Here is a 13,481-nt window from a genome sequence, read left to right on the forward strand (position 1 = left end):
ACTCAGTTTTTCGATCTTCTTTTTTCCTTTTCAAAAACACCCATAAAATGCAATATCAGTCAAGAAATATTTACAGAATCAGAGAGATACCTACTTTCAAATTTATGAACCCCTTACACTAAATACGAAATGTGAACGAAACCGGTGAGTTGCCCTTTAAAATTGTGTAGCTTCAACAGAAACGACGAAATACTATTGCACATAATTTAGTCCAGGAACTCTCCCACGTTTTTAAAAGCTTGTGCCTTTTCAATTTAGACCTTTTTTCTCTTCGGTAGTACGCTATTTTGGGTTATAAAATAGGAAATAAATATCGTAACAAAAGATTGAAAAAAATCACCAAATATGGGTATCGATAGGTCTAATGATTCTTCACGTTGAAAAAAAAGAGGTTTTAATGAGAGATGTGATATTATTTTATATTTTCATGAGATCTGAGTTTTATTTTTCGTGCCTTACAATCTACTTTATTTCATCTTTATTTATTCAGAATTTTAAGAAAATGAATAATTTGGGTCATAAATTTGGTATCTCTTTCGAGCCTCTTCAAATGTTCAATGATCTCACAATGAAATATTTCTCAAAACTTCATGTGCAAAATAATTTTACATTTGTTTAAAATTAAATTCGCTTCAAGTAAGGTTAGGTATCTTATAGAAAATAAAGCTTCAAACATGATAGTGATTTTATTCTTTTCATTTTTTGAGGAATTCCTCCCATAAATTCAACCAATAGAACAGATTCTCATACAAAATTATGATAAATGTAGAGTTTTGAATCATGAAACAGGTTTCTTGTTCTCTTTCTCATTTCTCATCATAGATCGTCATAGCTGAATTTTATCACAAACTTCCAACTAAAAATTGAGGGGAAAATTCATTTATGGTAAAACAAACCGGGGCAAGGTTGAATTAAATCTGAACATCGCCTATGTAAAAAAAATGAGGTACTCTCTAAATGTGAAACAGTGTTTGTAATCATTTCGACTGACCAATTCAGTGGATTTTCTACTGTTTTGCAGTAAAAAAAACCACACGTTAGATGAACAAGTTGCCTATATCGTGAAAAGTGAAGGAGCAACAATTTTTCAAAAAAATGTAACCTATCAAACAATTTGAAATTATGAGGATGGAAATTGAGTCTGAAGACGATCCGATTTGAATTTTTTGGCCTAATATCAAATCTGAAGGAGTCGTGATCGCATATTAAATGAAAAAATCTCAAAAAGAAGCACAGCGAGTGAACATTTTTTTCACTTTAATTTCTTGCCCATAACATCAAAATTAGAAGAGCAACGTGCTACTTGATCTCGATAAACTCTGAAATATGTAGTATTTTTCTGTTGGGCAAAAAAAAAAAACTTGAACTCTTTGGCATCTTAAGAATTTTATTCGAGGGTCACATAAGAAATTACAGGGTGTCTAACACTCCTATTTATCCTATATATCCTATAAAAGTCCTTTTATTTGCCTATGACACCTTTTTGTCCTTTTAGTGTCCTATTTTTCAACAATTTTATCCAAAAGTCCTATTTTTTCCAATATGAGTTTTTCAAATTTTCAATTTTTCCCACTTTCTTTCCGGAATTTTGAACTTGTAGAAAAGAGCTGATTTGTCGACTTTTGTAAAACTTGAATCACACATTTTTGAGAGCTTCTGCCCTCGCTTCGCTCGGGCTATTTGCTTTTACTTTTCCCAATGTGTAAATTATTGTTCAAATTCAAGAAATGTTCAAAGTTTGAATCAGAAAGATAAACTCCTCCTTCTTTACCAAATTACCAATTTCTTTTTACTTCTCAGCAAAACATGAATTTTTGAAAACTTTGAGCCTTGCTTCACTCGGGTTTGTTTGCTTTTCTTTTCTTTTTGTTGAATTGGGGTGTTGAATCATCATTTTTAAATTTTAAGATTTTGTAGCAAAATATAGGTAACTTATCACTCAAAAAAACATCGTTTTTATACCTCTCAAAATACTGAATTTCTAAAGCTTTTGCCCTCGCTTCGCTCGGGCCCGTTAGCTTTTCTTTTCCACTTTTAAATTTTCAAAAAAAATCATAATTTAAATTTCAAAATTTTGAAGCAAAACATTCGAAAAATTTGTGCTTTTTTCCAAATTTTCCATTAATTTTTTTACATTTTTTAAAAATTTGTTAGTTTCAAACAAGTTTTTTATTCACCAAATTTCTTTACATTGACAAGAACCTAAATACATCAAAAATTGTAATGATAAAATTACCTTTTCGACGTACGCTTGCTTGAAAATAATCTTGGGATGTTTGAAGACATTGGATAAGCGAAAAATTTGGAATGTCAAGTTTTGCCTCGCCCACTGCATGCCTCCCCCTCTTGAAAAATACCAAGTGTTCAAAAACTGTCCTGTTAAAAGTCCCGCTAAAATTCCTGTCGCTAAAAACTTGAATATATATTTTGACCCCCCCCCCCCAATACATTACAAAATTCCACAGTAATGCTGGAAAAATGACCCGCTGAAAGTCCTGCTAAAAGTCCTATAAAAGTCCTATTTTTTCATTTTGAAATTTTGTTAGACACCCTGAATTAAATTAGAACTTCAGCATAAAAAATCTCATATGAATAGCACTTTTCTTGAAAAATTTATTTTAAATACTTTCCTAATTTCTATATTTTTTTTCAAAAAAAAAAAAAACAAAAACAACCACGAATGTAACTATGTGAAGAAAAGTATCATAAACATGTCCAACTTTCCGACTTTGAAAAAAAAAAATCATAAGAATTCCAGCGACTAATGCTTACCAAAATCCATTCAATAGGGTTGGGGGTGAAGGAGGGGATTGGAATGAGCATCAAGATTTATGCACAACTGAAAGATTCCAGAATAAAAATTTTCAAAAAGTATAAATTTTTGTTTTGTAAAACTGCTTTACTTTGTGCGATACTTACCTACTCCAATTTCATGAATTGGTAAGTAGGGTATAGTGTTAAAGTTTTCTAAGAGTTTGGTGGGCTTTTTTAAAAAAAATTTCTGAAGATTTTTGAAATTGAAATGAAATACCAAGATCGTGTTTTTAAAAATTCTGTATACAAAACTTACCTATTAATAAAAATATTGGTTTTGGTACCTATTAAATTTGTTTTAAACGAAAAATTGAATTCAACAAGATGAAAATAATGCATAAAAATTTGAATTGGCAGGCAATTTAAATTTTAAAAAAAAATCAATCAATACTCAGGTAATATTTACATTTTTAATTAACAGAGAAATCCCATTTCAACTGAAAAATCAAAATTAAATTTTTTCTAAATTTGAAAACAATAATTGTTGAAATTGCAATTTCCTAATGTAATTTTTCCCGAAGGATTTCAAATTGAAAGTTGACGAAATAGAAAAATCCATAATTATGAGGTTTCTTTTGGAAAAGTATGTATTTGATGTGGTGCTAAAAATTGAAAAAATACCCAGAAAATTCAGATTTTGGCTCAGAAGTCCTGCAATTTTGATTTAAAATTCCTTTACCACAATTCATTTTCTTTGGATTAAAAATTTCTTTAAACTGAAAAAAAACGGATTCAATGCTAAATAAGTAAACTGTGAAAAAGCTCACTTATAGATAAACTAAGCACAAGTGATTCGAAAAAGTGTGATGATGTTTTGTGACTTCTGAAAGAACAATCAGCGAAAGAGGCTGAGGAAAAAAGAGAGAGAAGAGAATAAAAATCCAGAAAAAAGTAATAACTCATGCTTAAAGTTCTCAGAAAATACCAGTTTCGTAAAAAAAATTAAAATATTATTGAAGTTTTTAAATTTTTTTCCCCTCAAAAAAATCACAATCAAAATTCCATTACCCAAGCTTATGAAAAATTTTCCAACCGAAAAGCTCATTTTGACGATAACACTGGCGATTCATTTAGTAATTTATTTACAATAAAACTAACGCTTGAAAAAAGCCTATACTAAAAATTCAACATTAAAGCAAAACGACATAATACACCGGAAACACCTCCATCTCGTAGCTATAAACTCTTTCCATTGCCTACCTACCTACCTACTGCGTATTTTTTGAATTTCACACATCAAACATTTTTCAATATACACCTACACATTAGGTAAACATAGATGGTACGCGAAACGCATACCATACCGGTATTAAAAATGGTCGCACCATTTCGCACAGAGTACTTAAAAAAATGAATTCTCTATGTTGCAGAGTGGAAACGGTGGAAAAAGAAGCTTTCAACATGTCCACAATGTACAGCGTTCATTTTCTCAACAACGTTTTCGAACACGTAGAAGAGCGCGGCATCACGTTAAAAGATTGGAGAAAAGCTATCATCGAAAATAATACTTTACGTAATTTAGAGAACGAAGCTATTAACGTGCCATATAGCGACGAGCTCACCAAACAACAAGCTGAATTTCATTTCGTCGGTAATATTTTAGAAAAATTGAAATATAACTCGTTGAAATTCGATATCAACGAGATGGCGCCTTTTCAAGTCGGCGAAAATATTTTCATTCGAGCTTGCCGATGTGATTTAGGATCCTGGATGAAAAGTTCGATCGGCGGTAGCGACCTGTTGATCGAGTCTTTATACAACGAAAGCTATTGCACGTTGAATACGGTTTTTTCCAAATGTTTCAAACATCCCGAAGGCTTCATGAGGGTGGCAAATTTCAGCGAATTTGTTTGCAATGCTCAGGAAACCATTGTTTGCGTAGATAACGAGTCTCCTATCGTTAATAATCAAAACCCTAATATTATCAAAGCTGTGGGTATCATTAACGAGAATAAACTAGACGAAGAACGTAAACTGATCACTACTCTGATGGCTGCAGCTTTAGGAGGAGTATTCGTCATGATATTATTAAGCCTTTTCATGTGGTTTAATAGGAAAGGTTACCAAGTATCTAGTTGCTTTTTTACCTCGTCTATCGGTTGTAGTCTATCGTCGTTTGTATCGCGATTAATGTCTTCGTCTCACGGTATGACCAGAGCTACTTCAGCCAGCTCTATAACTCGAGTATCCATTCACGAGTATACGGAAATATGGCCTCAAAAATTACTCAGCAGCGCGGGTGATTTAGAAGAAACGTACGTTTGCGAAGATAAAGCCACTCAAACGTTACCCGAAGAATTGACTCAAGAGTTGCTGCAAAATCTGCGCGAAAAATTAGACGATCCGGAGAACTACGGCGAAGCTCGCAATATGATAGAACATTTGTACGATTTGATTAAAGTCGAAGAGAACTGCAATAATAACGTATTAGGAGAGGAATTCGTCGACATGAATTTCGCCATAGATGAAGATTTAATGGGTAACGTATACGACGTGATAAAACCCGGCAAACAGCGAGTGCGACGGTATGATCGATCGTTTAAGACATTAGCGCACAAAGGCACGAGGGCGCCTTCGCCGGACAAATTATCGCCTCAATCGTTTACCACTTCATCATTTTCCAATTCGTCGCTGAAATTGTCGCCATTGTCGACGTTGTCGACGACCAGACCTTCCATTTCGGATTATATGGAGCCGACAGATAGGCAATCGTATGCGTATTACGAACTGCCATACGATCAGTGCGGCCCGTCAAAGTCGTCTCAAGTACAACTACGTGACCGAGGCGAAAATATTACTTTGGCTGATTACGAAGACCCGAGGGATGCGAAAATTCCCATTTATTCGGAGCTGAGTAACGTCAGTGTCGTCAGTGGCCGACCTTTACCCGTCACGCCACCGCTCAAAAATCAAATTACGAGTAACAAAGATCTCGGAAATTCTCGAACTGAATCGTGAATCTGTGATAAAATTTATATTATAGTTTTAGTAGCGTATGTGAATATGTATAGTATTTCGATTTTACGAATTTCCTTCCTCCCCCGTGTCCCTTTCTTATACTATATATGATTAATGCGTTTCTTTTTCCTTTTATTACGATTTTTCGTCTTGATTTATTTTTTTTTTATACGTAAATGTGATTTTTAAAAATACAAATTTAACACTTGTTTGAATTTTCGTTAATTTATTGAGCAGATGGTAGTTTTTTTTTATAGTGAACTGGATGAATAAAGTTCATCAAAGGATCAGTTTAGTGTATCGATCCGGAGTGCGTACGGAAGCGAAAAATGATTAATGAATTTGATTGAAGTGAAGTCGACATGCAAAGCTGAAGTGAAGATAAAAAAAAATAAGGAAAATACTTACGCTAACATTTTGGTTTTAAAGCAAACAATAAAATTTATTTTTGGTATAGAACTCCAGTTTCATTTTATAATCTGATCTCTCGATATTCAATTTTTTTTCATCTTTTAATTTGAAGAAAAAGGGGAAAAAGTCAGTTTTTTATGATTTTAATTTTTATTCGTGAAGTTGGGAACCAGAAGCTGAGTAGCAAAAATTACAAAATGGACGTGCTGACTATCTCCAAAACTGAAAGAGCAAGTTAGTACGAAAGCCCCAAATTGAAATCAAATTTTGATCATAGAAGTGAAAAGTTGGTCGAAAAATCAGAAAATGAATATTGGGGTAGGAAAAAATGAATTTTCCTTTGCCTCTAATGGCGGGAAAACAATTTTCTTCTCAGGGGAAAAAACATATTTCAACGAGTTTTGAATAAACATTTTTTAATTCACCCAAAATATATGTATTGAGGAGACATGAGTCCAGCAACGTAAATTTTTTCAAAATTTTTTGACCCATGGGAGGGGGGAGATATTGACAAATGACAATTTGAAACCACCGTATCTCCGGACCTAGTGCTGGTACACAAAATTTTACTTCTTTCAAAAACATATCTGCATGGGAAGTACTATAAATTGGTATTTGTTTTCACATTTTTTCTCGAGGTGGGTCTTCTTCAAAAATTAAAAAAAAAAACTCAAAAATGTGTTTTTTGTGTCACGGCACCACCAAAAAAAGCGATATACCTACTGCCAGTGACATAATTTTGCAATCAAATAACTTCTGGAAACCCCAATTTTGGGGCGAAAGAAGAAGGGTCACATTGGTGGAGGGGGATGCCAAAAAATTGAGTGAGTCTTGAAACGGTCGATGGTAATTAAAATAAAAACCGAAATACCTTTGGTCTCCAGTAGGGTGCGGCCCAAAACAAAAGTTTGAAAATGCGATACTTTCATTCAATTTAGTCATTTTGGCTGATTTTATCCAAAAAAAGCAGCGTTTTATCAAAAAAGAGTTGTGATTTAACAACAGGCATAGCATTATTGCCGGTAATGCTATGCCTGTTGTTAAATCACTACTTCGATAATGCTATGCCTGTTGTTAAATCGCTATTTTTTTTGATAAAATCAGCCAAAATGACTAAATTGAATGAAAGTATCGCATTCGCATATTGTATTGGTTAAACACATGTATTTAAGACCATTTCAGGTCAAAGTTTGAAAAAATTGACTTTAGAACTTTTTTCAGGGGTTCTCAAAGTTCGCCACCCCTGAAAGTGATCTGTAAAGATGAAGTCAAAAATTGACTTGAAATAAAAATTTAAGCATGCCAGTCGATTAAGAAGTAAAATGCAACATCTTTGCCGCAAACCGGACCTCGATAGCTTTTCATGGTTTCCCAAAAATGTGGACCTCAAAAAAAAGTCAAAAATTGAATTTTTCGATATGAGCCAAGTTGTTGAGGGGGTTGCAAATGATATCAATTGAACTTACTACTAGTAGCAATAAACCATGAAAAGGGCATTAGCGGGGCTCGACGGGAAGGGTCAAAAAAGGGGGTTCCAAAATTTTCAAAAATAGAAATACCCCCACCACAACCCCCAAAAAGGTCAAAAATGAAAAAAGCGTTACGTGCTGCATTGCTTACCCTTAAAGCAATATATATTCGCTACTTTTAATTTTTTACATTTTCGAGCAGTGGTTCTAAAAATTTTTGAAATTTTCGACTTTGGGGCCACCCCACAGCCCCCCTATGGGTTCCCCTGGGAAAATATCACCCGATAATAATAATAAGGACCATCCCCTATAAGAAAAGGCCATTCAAGTCTCGAAGTAACGAGGGGCACGAAAATGGCCATAATGACCCTCCTTCTTTAGTAATTTTTTTTCAAGTTATTACCTATAGGAGGCATTCCACGTCAATTTGTCCAAACAGTGGTAAGGGGGGGGGAGGCGATTTTTTTGAAATCTTTCCTGTGCGAAGGCCTCTCGAAAGGATGACCAATGGCGCTAATCGCAGCCCTCTGGCCCTTTTTTAAAAGCTGCTAGGGAGTGTCAAATTATTCAAGAAACTTGAAATATAGTTAATCCATTTCAGCAGTGGATTATTCGATAACCGCGATACCTATCAAAATGGAATTTTTTCCAATAGTTAGGGGTTTTGAAAGGTTTTTTGGTGGTATCATAAAAATCAGTGTTGCCACTTTTTTTCGTACGAAAAATTAGCTCGAAAAGTTTCAAAACGTAGTTTTCATATCGTTCCGACTCTCAAAAATTCTGAAAAAAATATATTAAGTATGGACATGTTTTTATGCTAAGTAACATATAAAAAAAATTGAAAATTGGGATGGAATTATTTCGTAAAGTCGATTTAAAAAAATTGAAAGTTTGAAAAAAAATGTGATTTTTTGATTTAAAACATGAAAAAAAGTTTTGACTGGGGAAGTTGACACATTTGACCCCTATTTTTACGTATTTGCTGAAAAAGTTGAAAAAACTACTTCACTCGATGAAATAAACTCATCACAAAAAAATCAAAATTCGAAAAAATTTAAAAAATGGACGAATTTTAATTTTGTTGCTATGAGTGTGATTTTTATCAATTTTTTTGTACGTCATAAAGAGGTCAAGATAAGACAACTGAATAAATTTAAACTTTTTTTTATGTTTGAAATTGAAACTTGAATTTTTTCGAATTTTGATTTTTTTGTTAGCTATGAGTTCATTTCATCGAGTGAAGGGGGTTTTTCAACTTATAAAAATTTTGCACAGACTCCCAACTCAAAAAACGTATCCATGTCAAAAGTTTGCGAAATCAATGACTAAGATAGTAAAGTACCTATCTAAACCTACCACGTATTGGATGGTAGATAATTTCAACATTCTACGTAAAATAGCCACTTCTCGCAACTATTCGAGAAAAACACAAATCCAAAGTGAGTATCGTTTTTCCTCGAAATTGGAGCATTAGTAAACCGTATAAATACCCGGATATTTATGTTGCTACTTTACCCTTAAAAGTATACACGGAAGTGAATTTTGACCTGGCTATATCTCGCACATTGCTTTTCTATCCTCCGACATGCAGATGATTTTTTTTCGTAGGTACAATACGTGACTTTTGAAATACAAATTGAACTTTTGTTTGAATTTTCGCTCTTGTAGGTTTTATTCTTTTACAATTTATCGAGTTATTTCGCCACGACACTGGTAGTTAACACCGTATTTATTATACAAACGAAAGTATATACTACATTTCGTGACTACAACAGCACATGTATGCAAAAAAAAACACCCTTTTAAAATATTTTTTATTCGGACATAAAACAAAGGGTGTGTGTGACATTTTATGTAAATGACATTTCCACCAACTACTCAATCACCATAATTTTTTCTCAGCGTTTTCTTATTCGAAAACCCGCAAAATTTTCTACGTCTCTTTTTACCCCATATTCGCCCGTTCATAATGTAAATTTCTCGCTCACTTTTTCAACTCGTTTCTTCGATAACTGTCAAAACATGTATCTTCTCGATACAACTACTCCGACTGTTATCGAGCATCACCCAAGACGCCATATTTTGCTTCAATTCATCACACCCCAAAGTCCTTATAACTTCCGGTCAATTGCGTTTCGCAATCATTCACGTAGATATGGCACATGTGCATACGATGACCGAATGCATATTAAAATCACGCTGAAACTTTATTCTCTTTATATCTTCGGTTACAAAACACTATTTTTTTCCTTTTTCAACTAAATTAATATGTCCTCGTTTGAGATTTCACGTCAAAATCGCAATTGCAAAAAAAAAATAGAGAGAGAAAAAACTAATTCGCTCGTAGTATATTTTTCTATAATGGGATATTTTCTCATTTTTTCTCGCGTATTTCGCTATTCGACGAATGTAATCCACATTTTCGAGATAAATACGTTATTCTGTGTAATCTTACTGTCATTTACACGATTTTCTCTCCGAAATTTATTCATTGAATTAGAAGAAGAAAGAATTAAATCACATCGATTCGACAAACGTGACGTATTCTCGCTTCGATTAGCGTGATTTTCGATTTATATATTTTATTTATGCATTTGCAAAACGTAGGTACGTACTAGGTAGGTATCAAAAAAATGAATTTTTAATAAATTGACGAGGGTTAAAATTACCTACCCTAAGGTACTTTCATGTAAAATTCTAAATTTTCTACGGTCCGCAGAAAAATTACCTACGCTATGTAAATTAACTCATTAAATAGAAAGTAAAGTTGATTTTTGATCAATAGGTAGGTACCCCACATATACCTACTTAGTTTTAAATGATATACCAAAGTATGGGGAAAAATGATCGTATCTCGTGTGTTACCAATGGACGTGTTAAGAAGAGGGGAGGAAGGACCACCTGCCGGAGCATTTCATGATTAATGCGAAGAAAATTTCTAAATTAGAGACCTGTGGAATGGCCGAAGGGATTGTATGTAACCCGATATGTTAATTCTTTTTACGATACCATCTGAAATATTTTTACAACTTTCCTTTAATTTTGAAAAAATTTCAACATTTCGCGTGCAATTTAAAATGTCCGAATTCTTGGAATTATTTCGGTAAACCAATTTAACAAAAAATGCCTTATCGATTTTTCAGCACTATAATTATAGTGGGTAATGAGAATGAAGGATTGATTTCAGGTAAGTAACTACTCGAATTAACTATTTCTAAGTTTATTATTCAGAAAATTAATTGGTTTAATTAATTAATTTTTTTGATGCTTCATTAACCAACTCATGCTCTCTGATAAATACATATCTACGAAAATAAGGAAGGAAGAACAAATCATCAAGAAAATCGAACTTATTAATTCAAATTATTGCGAATGACTTCCCTATTTATGTAGATAGGTATGCAAAGTTTTACCTACATAAATTGATTTTTAAAAAATGAAAAATTTCTTGCAAAGAGAGAATCCAAACCAGCAGGAAAATTATTGTACTAGGTAGATCCTAACTCAAAAGATCAGGCAAAAATACATCACCCAAAATTTTTGGTGCCGATATGAATTTTTGAAAATCTTTGTGCAAAAAATGTGAAAAAATCAAAATCCCCCGAAAAATTGAACTAGAATATCCAGCCTATTTTCGACCTCTCGAATCGACAGGAAATAAAATTCTACCCAGTGAAGTGGGAAAGCTAAAATTCACTTGACACCTTAATTTAAACATGCTGAGATCACGTTCGTATTTATACGTGCTAAAGTTGATTTGAGCAGTTTTTATGATACTTTTTAAAAATCTGGAACCTCCCAATATTTCTGGAAGCTCTAGAATGACTTGAAACCACCTCCAACTGACTCATATAGCGTCTTAAATTGAAGTTTAAAGTGAATTTCAACTTCACAACTTCATTGCAGTAAAATTTTATGGAAATTCCAAATTTCAAAAATTTTATGAAGGATTCAGAACTTCTTGAAACGGTTCGAAACCATTTACAATCGATTTAGGGAGTCAAAAATATTACACTTTTCAAAATTTTAGCGTTCTAGGTCAATTTTGGTGAAATTTTGATTTTTTTCGCGTTTTTGCTGAAAATCAAGAGTAGAAGTGGGTACTTGGCATTTTAAGTAAGAAAAAGAAAAAAGTCGTGAAAAGCAAATTTGTAAAAAAATAAAATTTCTAATTGATATTCTTTCATAAAATTGTCGAGACGATGAATGGTTGTTGATATGCATAAACACATGCCCGCAATATTATAAAAATCATAAAATCAACTAGCTAGGTACCTAGGTATTTTTTGTAAATTATTTGAAACATTTTTTCATTTTTATCAAGATACTCGTAGATCAAATATTCATTGATTGGAGTAGGCTACTACGTTGGATCAAGAGATTAAAATCATTTCAAAAATTTCAATATTCGATAACTTATCGTGTCGAACGAAGGAACGAGTTTTCAGGAGATTAATTATTCTCAGTCTTAATATTAAATGAGATCAGTAACTATGTCATGAAAATCTGTGTTGTGAATACATGAACACATTCAACTACCTATTTGCTTAGGTAAGTACTTGGTAAATTAAACCTACGCATATCTAAAATGCCATCCACCTATAGAACTAGCAGCATGGGAAGATGTGTAATTTCTCTGACGTATCTAATTTGATTTGAAATGCATTTAAATTAAACCACACCACCAAACGATAAGAAAACATCTATAAGTACCTGCATTACAATATATACGAGCAAAGGGAACCGAGACATCCCCCACTCAAAATAATAACAACCACAGCAAATTCAAAGGAAAAATTAAAGTACATTTTCCACATTTTGCCATGAAACACTCCGATACAAGTAAACAAACAAGTCATTGGTGTGACATTGAACTGGAGCACAAATCATACGAAGACTTGAATGAATTTTTTATCGTGATTTGTTACCAACTAGGTATGTACCGACACCATCAACTCCAATTCGATTCTGAAGTGGATAAATCAAGATATTTCAATGCTTAAAAGTCGGCAATATGTAGGTACTTTAATGAAGAAAAAAATTTAAGGGATTCGAAGAATATGGTACAGACACGGAACAAAAAAAGAAACAATGCCTACTTAATCTTTAATATCGCGCAAGCTCCCGCAGCTCTTGTTGAATTACATGAATGAAGCAACTACAAATTACGTAAGAGGAGTAATATTGATCAATTTCATGAAGCATGATCTGACGAAATCGATCTTCAAATAACTGGATAGACCTAATAACGATCACTAGTTCAATTTTACATTCCCGCGCCAATCACAGATGGAACACAAAATACAAAAAGCCGTATGAACAGAACTATACCTATGAATTTTTCACCTGATGGAATCTGTTTGGTAGAAAGTACCTAAAGATGATGTTCTACATAATGTAACAACATAAAGAAAGTAAATGAAACACATGAATAATATATGTACAGTGGAAACCAAGTGGAAAATATGAATGAAGCTACATATTTATTAATAAAACTCAACTCATCTTGTCCATAGTTTTGTTATCCTCCTTCGGAAAAAACACTGAATTAATGTAATTTAAAACTAAATTAGGTTAATGCAGTGTTTTTTCCAAGGTGAGTAACAAAACTATCAGATTAGCAATGAAAAACATACAATATTATTTAAGAACGTTAAAGAAAAAAATGTGAGCAATAAAACACGTATACTGAAACATCCATTAAATTTTTTTTATCATTTGAAAAGGTTTCCAAATTATTACCTAGTGAATAAAGAAACAAATTTTGCAAAGTTGAAAATTCGATTTCCATTTTTAAAAAAAACTAGACAGCTGCGCCTGGCGCAGCTG

The 13,481-nt window shown here is 32.9% G+C and overlaps 2 protein-coding genes across 7 annotated transcripts in view; one reads left to right on the plus strand and one right to left on the minus strand.

Moving 5' to 3' along the window:
• LOC135847378 (uncharacterized) overlaps window positions 1-5,987 on the plus strand; it is a 92,916-nt gene extending 86,929 nt beyond the window's left edge. For both annotated transcript variants that reach the window (XM_065366876.1, XM_065366877.1), the window contains one exon: window positions 4,185-5,987. In XM_065366876.1, coding sequence (XP_065222948.1) covers window positions 4,185-5,772 — 1,588 coding nt within the window. In that variant the 3' untranslated portion in view covers window positions 5,773-5,987. The remainder of the gene's footprint in view (window positions 1-4,184) is intronic.
• hiw (highwire) overlaps window positions 1-13,481 on the minus strand; it is a 304,196-nt gene that overhangs the window by 132,242 nt on the left and 158,473 nt on the right. The window lies entirely within an intron of this gene.

Source organism: Planococcus citri, chromosome 5 (genome assembly GCF_950023065.1).
Source record: "Planococcus citri chromosome 5, ihPlaCitr1.1, whole genome shotgun sequence".
Lineage (NCBI taxonomy): Eukaryota > Metazoa > Arthropoda > Insecta > Hemiptera > Pseudococcidae > Planococcus > Planococcus citri.